Source organism: Narcine bancroftii, chromosome 2 (assembly GCF_036971445.1).
Source record: "Narcine bancroftii isolate sNarBan1 chromosome 2, sNarBan1.hap1, whole genome shotgun sequence".
Taxonomy (NCBI): domain Eukaryota; kingdom Metazoa; phylum Chordata; class Chondrichthyes; order Torpediniformes; family Narcinidae; genus Narcine; species Narcine bancroftii.
Window position 1 is genome coordinate 319,232,043 of NC_091470.1, and position 12,831 is coordinate 319,244,873.

Genomic DNA, 12,831 nt, shown 5'->3' on the forward strand with positions numbered 1-12,831 from the left:
GCTGGAAATACTCAACCAGTCATGCCATGAGCAGAGAGAAAGAATGAAACACGAAAGTCTGCAGACGTTGTGATTGTAATTAAAAAAAACCCAGAAATGCTGGAGAAACTCAGTCAGTCTTCCAGAGGAGGTAAAGATATATTACTGGCCTGAGCCCTTCTTCAAGTACAAGCAAATAACAGGAAGGCATCTAGGTAAAGACTGGAGAGAGAAAGGAGGAGGAATGGAACAGAGACCCCGATATCCATGGGAATCAGCTGAAACAAGGTACTCAAAGAATGAATGAATGGGAGCAGTTAGAATCCAAACAAAGGAACTGAGAGAAAAGTAGGAGTGTGACATACAGAGCGGTTAAAGATGCCTGAATGGTCAGACTCAGCATGCCCTCCATTCCCTGAGGAAAAGAAAAAGGGAAACAAACAAATAAGCTGACCCAGATGGGGGTGGGGAAGAGAGAGAGAGAGAGAGAGAGAGAGAGAGAGAGAGAGAGAGAGAGAGAGAGAGAGAGAGAGAGAGAAAAAAATTAATGTTGTATTGCCTGTTCAGCTGAACTTGCAGAATTTAATATCAAGCAGAGAAGGCAGTCATGTGCCCAGACAGAAGTTGTAGTGCTGTTCCTCAGTGATTCATTGGCATTATTAAGGATGCAAAATTGATACCACAAAACCTGATCAATGGCTGAAAATGGTGTTGGACAAAAGATTTAGTGGCAAATAAAAACATAAATTGCATCAAATAAAAACATGGCAGCACTGCCAAAGCCACTGTACCGGCAGCACTGCCGCTGATGCGGACCCGTGGGGAGCGAGGGAGCGGAGATGCAGCGCTCCCATGGGGCCCAGCCACCAAGTCGACTGCCATTGGCTCCGCACAGGCTTTGAACGGCCTGTTGGGGGAGCCGACCATGGTTTTATTTGCCATCCCTTGATCGTAGGTCTGCACCCAGAATGACAGTGCCTACTAATCAACAGCAGGCAGGAAGGGCTGCAGACTCTGGGGAAGCAGAGGACTGAATGAAGCAGGGCACCAGAGGACGGGAAGATCACTCCCTCTCCTTTCCCCCGAGAAAGAGAAGCGGAGGACAAAACCCGCAGGACGGTGACCATGGCGGCGGACCAGTGAGGGAGCTCTGCGGTTGACAGACTGGTGCATGCAGCGGACTGCTAGAGACTCAAGGTGAGGAACCCACGGAAGCTGCTGGCTGCTGGAAACTACTGTTGGGAGACTCGCGTCAGGCTAGAGATTGGCTCAAACTGGCTGGAAGGGTGCCAGGTATGGAAACTGAGATGCGATGATGTGCCAAGGGCTCTGAAGTGTTCCTGACTGTGTTGGAGATTCGGATCTGGAGCTCAGGTTGCAAATGGTTTGGACTGGACTCAGAGTGGCTGCGGGGGCTGCAGATGTGCTGGAGGCAAATCTACGGACACTTGGTGACTCTGGGGAGACTCTCTTTTGCTTCTCTCTGACTTTAAGTCTGACTGCAAGAGGTACTTATGCAATTCCTGCCGGTAGCAAGTCTGTCTGCCTTGCAACAGGCAGAGAGAAATTTCATGTAATATGACACAGTTTTATTATTGTGATAATAAGTTGAATTTTGAACATTAAAACAAAGTACTACTGTGGTCTTACCAGAGCCTGATCCAGAATTATCATAATCATCATCGTCAAGTGGCCAGTTTCCAGACTCGACGGTATCACTGTTATCGATCGATTGCTCCAGATAGATTTCCTCAGGCCATGGCACTTTAGTGGCTGAGACAGACTGCCTCTACAAAGAGTGAGAAAATAATTTTAAAAATTCAAAACCTTTACACATGGTGTATTCTTTTCCACTAATTTGTTTTCTCCTGCCACACCTTATTTGCAAATCAACGAAATCAACAGTGGAGCATAAACTATATTCTGTAGGTCCTTACTTTCTGCAAAGAACCAAACCTTGTTGAAGCTGTATTTACATTGGCCTTGTTTGTATTCTTTAAACATTTTTCAAAACCATTAAAATTGCATGACAGAAAATTGCAAAAATAAGTTTATGGGGGAGAATACATCTCTGTTATATGTGCTGCAAAGTTGTACAGCAAGGAAACGGCCCAACGTACCTAATAACAAACAAAATGTCCCAGCCAGACTAGTTCCACCAACCTCTTTTTGACCCATATCCTTCTAAACCTATATCCCATTTACATATCCATTAAATTTTTCTTAAAACATTGCAGTCGTACATGCCTCTTGAATCTCCTGCAGCACCTTATTCCATGCACACATCCGTTTCTGTGCAAATACCCCTTTTACACCGAGGATTCAAGCCAGATATTATCCACCTTTTGAACACTTCGCCTTCCTGTGTGAACATGTTGAAGGCGGAAGAGGGGGGTGGGGGTCCTGACCGACCTGGCTTTTCTTTTATCCACCAAGGTAGGTAGTGTCAGAAGTGAAGCGGGGCCAGTCTAAAAGTGCAAGCTGTGTTGCCAGATCAAAATAGGAAGGGAAAATAACGTTGTGATGAAGTCTTAAGTGTGTGACATAAATCCACAGTCCCAGGCCGACCACACACCCAAGCTCACGACACCGTGGCCACCCACGCACCCGAGCTCTCGACACCCCGGGCTGTCCCTTTAGCATCCCCATCATCCAGCGATTAATTTTAGTGCAATGCTTCATTATTCAAGCCCAATGTGCTTTCAGCTGTGTACATTGCAGTAATGACTTTTCAGTGTAAATGGATTTTGAATAAAGATTTTAAGTTTGAAAAACTATATTAAGAAAAACCCATTGAACTGTACAAGGAAGCTGTAATATCTCACTAAAGGCAAATTATTCATATGTAAGCGCAGAGCCGGCTATCACTAGTCCTCATTTCAGTAACATCCAGCATTGAGAGTTTATCATATACCTATAGTTCAATTAGAAGTTTCAAAACCCCAAGACGTTCAGCGTTGTGGACAATTATGCTTTAGATAAGAGTTCCATTAAAACAAAATATATCATTATTGTGTACAGAGAAATGCCACTACATGGTGTACATGTTTTACATCACACTAGACATTTTGCTACATGTTCTGCCTCTATTGCTCTGGGAAGCGGCTTGCTGTGTAAAAGGACTCACTGACCCAGCATTTTTTCTGTTGTGTGAACAAGCAAGCTGGCTTCCAGAGATAGGTCATGTATACGGCAATATCCTGGCTTTTCAGTTGGCCTTTTCACATTGCATTGTAAAATGGAGATTCCCCAGAAATTTTCCCGGGAACCCTCCCGTAAACTTGCAGTGTGAATAGGTTGGCCTGGGAATTTTAAACAGTCTGTGGCCATACCTTGTCGATAGGGATGCAGCCCTGGGAAATTTTCCCAGACCACTCTCTCCCTGAAGTGTGAAGAGCCAAATGGCCAAGCAGGGAAGCCTTGTGATGTCAGTGCTTGCAAGCTGCGTCACGTAGGCGATTAAAATTAAAAGATGCATACCTCCTGACACAGTGGGCTGCTTCCGCATGTTGTGATGGCACCACAATTTGGGATGAATGGGTGTCCTCATTAATCATAATCCCTCACACAGTTATATTGCCTAGAGTGGTTCCAGCTGCTTGAGCGATTATGGGAAACTGAATCGGCCATTCATCTTGCATTGTATCACCAGCGCGATGCGCCGAAGCAGGCCCGAAGTGTGTGTGTGGGGGGGGGGGGGGGGAGCGGGCGGGCATCAATGGGGCGGGCCTTACTCTTACTCCTGTGAGTGCGTAACATGTCATAGGTTGGGGGGGTGGGACTCCCCCTAAATTTCCAGGGAGGGCAAATCCTTAGGAATTTGGACCATGATATGAAAGGCCCAGGAGCTCCTGGGAATTTCTATGGGACAAAGTATGAATACCTCTTACCTGCAGTGTGAAAACGCCTAGTGTAAAAAGAGTAAAAGTTATCCTTCAGGATCCTGTCAAAATTTCCTCACCTTAAGCCCAGGTCCTCTGGAAACTGATTCCCCTACTCTGGGTAAAAAAGATTGCTTTCACACCATCTATTTCTCTCGTGTATTTTGCATGTATGGCAGGTAGCAATTAGCCATTCTCCTGAAATGCAGCTCTATTGCAGACACATGCAACATTTCAGTTGAGGCAACCTATAGCATTCCACAGGCAAACAGAAAAAGTTACAAACACCAACTTAAAGCACATATTTTGTACATGCTGAACAAAGCAGTTATTTTGCAAACATTAGTAACTAGATTACATCAGCATGTATGCTTGCAAATCTTTGAGTCCAATCAGCTTAGTAAAGAGCCTCATCAAGCCCTGAGGGCCAGACGAAGAAATCACAGTGAGAACCAGTTCTGTTACCACAAGCTGCTCATGAGCTTATCCCATTTGGACTTTTTCTTCCTTCCACACCAAGCCCATAATTTCATCTTGATCAGCAGTTTGAACCAGAAATGATGAAAACCCCAAAACAGTGACAAAACATTTTACTGTCAGCACAGCCACATCAGGCTGTCTGTACTCGGGCTCAATGCTTAAAGATGAACATCAGTATCTGCGCAGAACCCTCGGAACAGTCATTCACACCTTCAGGCTATTCTGCTAACAAGAACCTTCAGTTTAATTTAAAAAAAACATTTCCAAAACTATTTTAAAAACACTAGCAGGTCAAGCACTGTCCTTTAAATACCAAAGGTAAAAATATATAATCGATGTTTCGGGCTTGAGCCCTTCATCAAGGTAAGGAAAAATGTCAGCAGGCATTTGGACAAAAGAGTGTGGGGGGGGGGGGGGGGAAGGGGTGGTCGCAAAGACAGGAAGTGATAGGTGGAGAAGGGAGGGGCACAGCAGTGATCAAGGGGAGGAAGGAGGCTAGGTGAAGGGGGATAGAGGATAGCAAGTTAGGAAAAACCATGACTGTAGAGTGCCTCCAATTTGCAGGTTGTCTGGGTGGGACAGTACACAAGGCCATGGACAGACTTGAGTGTGGGACTCTGAAACAGAATTGAAATGCTCGGCTACTGGGAAGAGTCTGTCATTGGTGTGGATAGAGTAGAGGTGCTCAGTGAAGCGATCTTCCAATCTGCGTTGCAACACTTCACTTGATTATCCACAGGACTGATTTACTCCATCCAGTGCTCCCTTTATGGTCTTCTCTATGGAAGAGAGACTGGGCGCATATTGGGAGATCACTTCGCCGAGCGCCTCTGCTGTGTCTGCACCTCCCAGTAGCCAACCATTTCAGTTCTATGTCACACTCCCATACTCACATGTCAGTCCATGGCCTTATGTACTGTTTCACCAAGAGCACTTGCAAATTGGAGGAAGAATACCTGATTTTCCGTCTGGGCACTCTCCAATCAGATGGTATTAACATCGATTTCTCCGGTTTCTGCTAACCTGCTCTCCTATCCCCCCTCCCTCCTTCCCTTCCCCTTTCAAGTTCTCCTCCCTCCCTTTTTGTAGCCATCCTTCCTCTCCTTGATCACTGTTGTCCCCTCTTCCTTCTCCACTTATCACCTCCTGCCTTTGCGACCACCGGCCCGCCGCCACCACCCCCCCCCCCACTCTTTTGCTCGGATACCTGCTGACATTTTTCCATACCTCGATGAAGGGCTCAAGTCAGTTATGTAATTTTTATCTTTGGTATATAAAGGACATTGTTTGACCTGCTGAGTTTCTCCAGCATTGTGTTTTTACTTCATCGAAGATGTCTGCAGATTTTCATGTTTTACTTCCAAAATTATTTTGTTTAACCCATGGTCCTACCATTTACAGCAGACAAATTAATCTACCAGCCCACATGATTTTGGAGAAGGAAACAAGACCCCCCACCCCATTCCTCCCCAGTAAGGAAACCTGCGCGGTCACAGAAAGGGTGTGCAAACTCCACTCAAGATAGCACTCGATGTCAGGACTGAGGCAGCAGCTCTATTGTCCTCCCCCAAAATATATGAAGCCAGAAAGGCTTGGAAGAAAAGCAATTGGATGGTGATAACTTTAAATCAAGGGAAATACTATAGGGATGAAGCCAAGTAACAAGTGAATCAGTCAGAAAGATACTGGCAACATATTCCATAATCCATTCTTCCCATGAGAGGAAGCAGAATGCCTACAATCAATTTTCCAAATAAATATTTAGACTACGGTTTTGTGACATTTTGTCACCCGCTGTATCACAGAAACCTTGAGATATCACGTACTGTTGTGTTCAAGTTACCTTTGAAGTAATGGTCAAGTGAATTCACTGGCTTCAACTGGCAAACATCAGTCAAGAGGAGCAGTTACTTTCTCACATGCTCCCTTGCATCAATGATGGCAAATTCACATCACTAAATTCTGGAGGTTAACTTCTAATCCTGAACAACAATCAAAAGATGTTCACAACCATCATAAATTTAACTATACCCCATTAGTAGTAGTGAACCACCATCATGTATTGATGCTCAAGATGGGCATGATATAGATGCTTGCTATCACTGCACGTATACCTCTTTCCTGATGGCAGCCGTGAGAATCGAGCATATCCTGGGTGATGTGGATCCTTGATGATTGTTGCTGCTCACTGACAACAGTGTTCCATGCAGATTGTCTTGATGGTAGAGAGCGTTTGGGATGTGCGCAATGCTTTCTGCTCAGAGGTATTGGTGTCCCAATACCAGGTCATGATGCAGAATCAGAATCTATTGTCATGAACGTGTCACAAAATTCATTATTTTGCAGTAGTGCTACAAATGTAAATATTGCTATGAACTCCATTAAAAAAATAAATAACTGCAAAAATAAGAGAAAGTGAGATAGTGTCTGTGGGTCATTGTTAATTCAGAAATCTAATGGCAAAGGGGAAGAAACTTTTTATACCGTATGGTTTTTGTCTTCAGGCTCCTGTACCTCCTTCCTGACAGTAACAGTGTGAAGCGGGCATGATCTGGCTAATGACGGTTCTTGGAGATACAGGCTGTTTTAAGACACCACCTTTTGTAGATGTCTTTGATGGAATGACACCCATGATGGTGCTAGCTGAGTTCAAAACTCTGTAGTCTTTTGCTGTCTTGTGCATTGGCACTTCAATACCAGACTGTGATACAGCCAGTCAGAATGTTCTCCACAGTGACAAATACCAAATCTCCTCAAACTCCAAATGAAGTTGGAACTGGCAAATTTTTCATGGTGACATCGGCATGAAGCCCCCAGGACCAATCTTCACAGATGTTGACACCCAGGAACTTGAACTTTTTAAACTCTTTCCACTGCTGACCGACCCCTCAATGAGGACTGGTACGTGTTCTCCTGATTTATGTGATCAAGAGCAGAGTGAGCTGCCTTGGTTACTTTAGTAGCATTCGTATTGTACCTAAGTAAAGAGCTGGGCCCACTGCAATTCATCTAGCACCACAATCCTGAAGTCTTTAGTTTTGCTACTGTTATTGTTGTGACACCATTCAACAAGCTGATCTCACTCCTGTACATTTGACGCCTGTGATTCTACCGAAAACTGTAATGTTATCAGCAAATTTATAGGTGGTATTTGAATAGTGCCTAGCTACACAGTCATGTGTGTAGAGAAGAGTAAAGGATGGGCTAAAGCACACATCCTTGAGGTATGCCTCTGTTGATCAACGAAGAGGAGAAGTTGCTTCTAACATACTGACTGTAGTCTTCCGATGAGGAATTCAAGGATCCAGTTGGAGGCCCAGATTTTGGAGCTTATTGAACAGTACTGGTGATGAAAGCTGAGCTGTAATCATTGAAGAGTAACCTGATGTATGTGTTGCTGTTGTTCAGGTAATCCAGAGCTGAGTGGAGAGCCAGTGAGATTGCATCTGTTGTGGAGCAATTGCAGCAGTAGACAAATTGCAGAGGGCCCATATCTTTACTCAGGTACCATGCAAATGCTACTGGGCGATAATCATTGAGGCAGCTGACTCTGCTCTTGCTTTCTTCATGGTGACATTAGTGCTGAGTGACATTGAGTGCGAGGTTTCTGCTGGTGCACCATTCTGCCAAGTTTTCAATCTCCCATGTGAATGCTGACTCCTTGTCCCATTTTTATACAACCCACTACCATCGTATTTCCAGCAAATTTGTAGATGGTCATAATGAGCCACACAGTCATGGGTATAACGCGAGTAGAGCACGAGGCTAAGAATGCAGGCCTGAGGTGCTCTGGTACTGATGAAGATTGTGGCGGACATATTCTTACCAATCTTCACTGTGAGTTATTGAGTTCCAAGTCTTGGAGTTCGCTGATCAACTTTGAGGGGATGATGGTGTTGAATGCCAGCAGGAAGAGGAGACACAGACAGCCAGTGCTCCTCTGTGGGTGCCTTCTGCCCACCCTTCCCACTCAATAACCCCATACAGCCTTGAAATGCCTAAAGAACACAGTCAGCAGCAGTTAATCAAAGGAGAGTCCCTTCAGAGACATCTTCCTGTGCTTATGTTTAACAGCCTCAATCTGAAAAGTTGCAAGCTCTAGAAGCACCAGAGCACCAGAACAGGAGTATATCGTTCTGCCAAAGGAGCCTAGGAGACCCTACAGGGTAGGGAGACCACAGCAGTTAATCAGCATATAGCTTGGCTGTTGACAGCCTCACATCAGTCCTCAGCCAAATGGCTTCTGTGAACCTGAATTCATGCGAGTGTCAAAGGTGAGCAGGGCTCCTGAAAGGCCTTGGGTGCTGTCAGGAGTTCGTAGCCAGGGACTGATGGAGCCTTGGATGCCTCGAGCTTAGATTCACTACTGGACCTGACAGGAGGTCATGGGCCATAGGTTTGGGATCACAGGAGGCAGTAGGATCTACTTTGATTTCCTTTCTCATCATTTAGGTAGAATCACATTTATTGGTCCTCCTCAAGATGATTATACAAGTAATCACCCAGGAGACACAAAGCTACCCCTAGATGCAGTCTTCTCTGAAGTGCTTTTTTAGAACCTTAATAATACAAGTTAAATTTATTGCTGCAAAACAGTAAAAGTACAATACAAATCATCCATTACAAACATAGTTTGATTTTTTGCATACAGTATTACTATTTTGGACTTGCAAATGTTGCTACATTAAATTCTTATGCACAAGAGTTAGGCAATATTTGGGAACAACTTTTGGACTCCAGATTACAAGGCAATTTTTAGAAGCATTGAAGAACCTTAGCTACTTTGCTTGAACTATTAAGCAAATAATTCTTGAATAAGCAACACTGCATCAACTATTGCTCAATTTCCAAGGCAAACTATACTAAGCTTTGTTCATTAAGGGTGAAAACATTCCTTAGAAGGGCTCAATACTGGATGCCAATATGGTGAAAATATTAGTCAGTGAGACAAGTTTTGTCAAACCACATATTCTTGACTGCACCAACGGTGATTATTGCCAGTGTGAATTAGAGGCCCAATTACTTTGTGAACCTGGTTAAACACTTCACTGCCTTGGTAGAAGTCAGTAATAAGCTAACTCCCTGAGGGTCAAAATCCAAGCATTGAATTATGATGGCAATGTAATTAGATTTTACCCATGAGAAAATTCACCATTGATGCTTCAGCAAGTTCAGTCTTCCCCACTGATAAACTGGAATTGCAGTTTATAAAATAATTGTAATCCTCAAGACACTACAAATTTAATTTGTGTCACTATGGTGGTGGTGAGCAGGGGGGGGGGGGGGGGTTGGGTGTTTAGATGCATCTGGGACAGTTTACAAACTCATTTATCAATGAAAAAGTCTAATTTGTCCAACTTGTTCTCATTTTTTGAGACGGAATAACAGCATAAAGTTGTCTATTAATATCTCCAGTGACTGAGACAATATTCCTACAGCTTCCACAAATATTAAACCTAGAATTAAAGATCTGGCCTAAGGATTGAAGACATTGTGCTTGAAGCAACAAAAAGAATTGCAGATGTGACATTTGTATGGTGAGTTAATATTTTACTGAAAATGGGGTTTTTTTTCAAAAAATAACTTCATAAAATGATGCAATGATTGGAGAATATGTTTATTGGTGGTGGAAAGGCATTCTTTGAAAAGATGAAGCAAGTAAGAAAGAATTCCTCCTTCTTTTGCTCCTTTACTTTCCATAGCAGCAATGTGATTTTCCATCATCGATTTGGCAAGAAAAAATTTCCACACATTACCAAATATTTTTGTTTTTGAATTTCAAGCAGAAAATCACCTCTTTAATAATCCTCTGCTCATTTGATAGTGTTCCCATTAATGACTGGAAATAGTTTTGCAGATAATTTTGAACAATTACATAGCTTACTCCTTGCATTTTTTTGCTTAATTAATACTCAAGGTTGTATTAATACTCAAAGAGAGGACTGGAGGGATATGGACCGGGTTCTGGTCAGTGGGATCAGGAGGGTGGGGATTTGTTACGGCATGGACTAGTAGGACCGAACTGGCCTGTTCTGTGCTGTAAGTGGTTATATGGTTATAATACTTAGTCAACCATCAGGGTTGTATGCAATTCTACATATGTACTCTGACAATAAATCTTAACTTTGGACTTGAACTTTGAAATCTGTTAGCTTAGTAAGTGCGAAGGAGAAGTCAATAAGCAGGTGACAGGTGTTCAGCAAAAACTCCTCTTGGTTCATGTGCTCCTTCACAACCAGGGAAGTGGAGTCAGAAACTGCATGTGGTGTGTCGCGATAGAGGCAATGACTGACTGAGAGTATGTGGGAGATTAGGGGTGAGAAACCAAGATGTACAAAGAAACAACACAAAGAAGAAAAATCTTATGAAAAACACAACATACTCTGAATGATCATGCTTAAAGCATTTCACATGTGCACAAACTTTCAAGTAAGACTTGTTTTATTCCATTCCATGCAACTTTTAATATCATTCACGGCTTCTGCTGTCCCAACTTTCAGGTTTTGCCATTTCTGCAAATCCTGTCCTCTGAAGATATTCCTTAATACTTTCATGACTGACCAGCCTTGTAAATTGTCTTGCAAAATGGGGTTAAACAAGCAATTTACTTGATTAAAGACCCTGGGATTGCACTATATGGAAGGTCCAAATCAGGCAAGCCTTGTCAAAATCCACCCGGGTCCCAGACCTACCTCAGTGGTGGTCAAGGAATCCAGTAAAACTTACCGGGTGTCCTCCTCTGCCAAATTGAAAGGGCAAAATAGCTCACCCAGTAAATCTCGTGACATTTGTGCTTGCATGCAGGTATCACAGGGAACCCCTGGCTGGCACTGGCAGTGGTTCCAGTGATTTGGGGGATTATGGGTAACAAAGATGACTATTTCTTTCACATTGAGCAGTCACCGCGAACGGGAGCACTACATCGTGGCAACACCCCCACCGACCGGTAGGTTGCAGCACATGTCACAGCACCACCCTCTGTTTGCGGCAGTGGCATGTCGCAAGAGCACCCCCCCCCGCCCCAGTTTGCAGCAGCTGCACGTCGTGGCAGCAGCGTCCCTCCAACTTGTGGCAGCGGGACGTTGAATGCTTCACTTACTGCCTCATGTTCAAGGCAGTGGCATGTCGTGTTAGCACCCCCCCTCCCCCATTCATGACAGTGGCACACCAAGGCAACACCCCTGTTATTTTTGAGGTGGTTTTTGTTCCTGATTGGGGTTTTAATTATTTGGGCATCTGGTAACACTACTTGGCAGCACTGCACCCCTGCTGCCAAGTCAGGAGTTAAATGGTGGGAGTTAAGTGGAGTGGGTGGCAAATGACTGCCAGGAGCGGGGGGGGGGGGGGGGGCACTTTTCTTTAAACAGAAAGGGAATAGACAGAGCACAGGGAACAGGGGATTCCTTGTGGGGCTACCTGTGAGTGCGTGATGCATCACTCACCATGCCATCGCAAGGGCAGGAATCCCCTTAAATTTCCAGGTATTAATTTAGCAGGTAAATTAGCCTGCAGTTTAAAGGGAACGGGAGGTACCGACTATGCAGTAATCTCACCCAGGTCCTAGGCGGGCTACCCAGATGCTGCAGTTTGAAAAGGCCTAATGACACCATAGAGCTAATAATTTAAAAATGTTAGTCCAGGTAACAGAGATCATGAAACACATGTTGTCACAACAGCCACCTGGGGAAAAAATGTCTGTCAAAGAGGAAATCTGCCAGTCCAAACCTTCATCAAAGCAAAATATTCTTAAGCAAGCATTCAGCTGTATTAAAAAAAGGACTGAAAAAGTTCAAGATGGTGACTTGGGATCTTTTCAAGGGTAATTGGGGACAGCCGGCACAGGGTCTGGCTTGTGATAGTAATTTGCGAGGCAAAAAGTCTTCAAATTAGCTACTCTAATTATTTACCTATGCTGTCAACCTTTTAGATTAAGTATGACCAGTTAACTTTTCTTCCAAAGTAGAGGATACATTGACTGAATATCTTCCCCAGATTTCCATTCATTAATAAACCTACACCTTTAACCAATGTTCTCAACCTTTGTTCCTCACTCACATACCACCTTCAGCAATCACTTACTAATCCCTATGACAAGGGATTACTTAAAGTGGTATCCGAGTGAAAAAAGGTTGAGAACCACTGCCTTAAACAACTGCATTTGTAATGCATTTAATAGTTTCTCTTGACCCTGTGCCAACATTTTTCAAACTACAAAATTATTGTGGGCCAAGTATTGGGCCTTGATCGATTACCCACACGCACATTTGCTGTACTATTTGATAGCTAGGTATCTTATATTCTAGAAAATGCGAAACACCAAGATTTTATAAGCAACAAGTACAAATCATCAACTGTTCCATGTTTGCAAAGCTAGTTTTAAATTTAAAAGTCAAACTTTAAGTTTGTGGACAAGCACATTCCAGAGCCTCAATCATATTCTAGCATGGAACTACTTTATTGGAAATATTAAATTTCTAATGAAATTAAATCT

General features: G+C 43.6%; 1 protein-coding gene across 2 annotated transcripts in view; it reads right to left on the reverse strand.

Annotated features, from left to right (window-relative positions):
- Positions 1 to 12,831, reverse strand: part of sdc2 (syndecan 2) — a 111,647-nt gene that overhangs the window by 20,228 nt on the left and 78,588 nt on the right. For both annotated transcript variants that reach the window (XM_069921797.1, XM_069921796.1), the window contains exon 2: positions 1,630 to 1,768. In XM_069921797.1, coding sequence (XP_069777898.1) covers positions 1,630 to 1,768 — 139 coding nt within the window. The remainder of the gene's footprint in view (positions 1 to 1,629; positions 1,769 to 12,831) is intronic.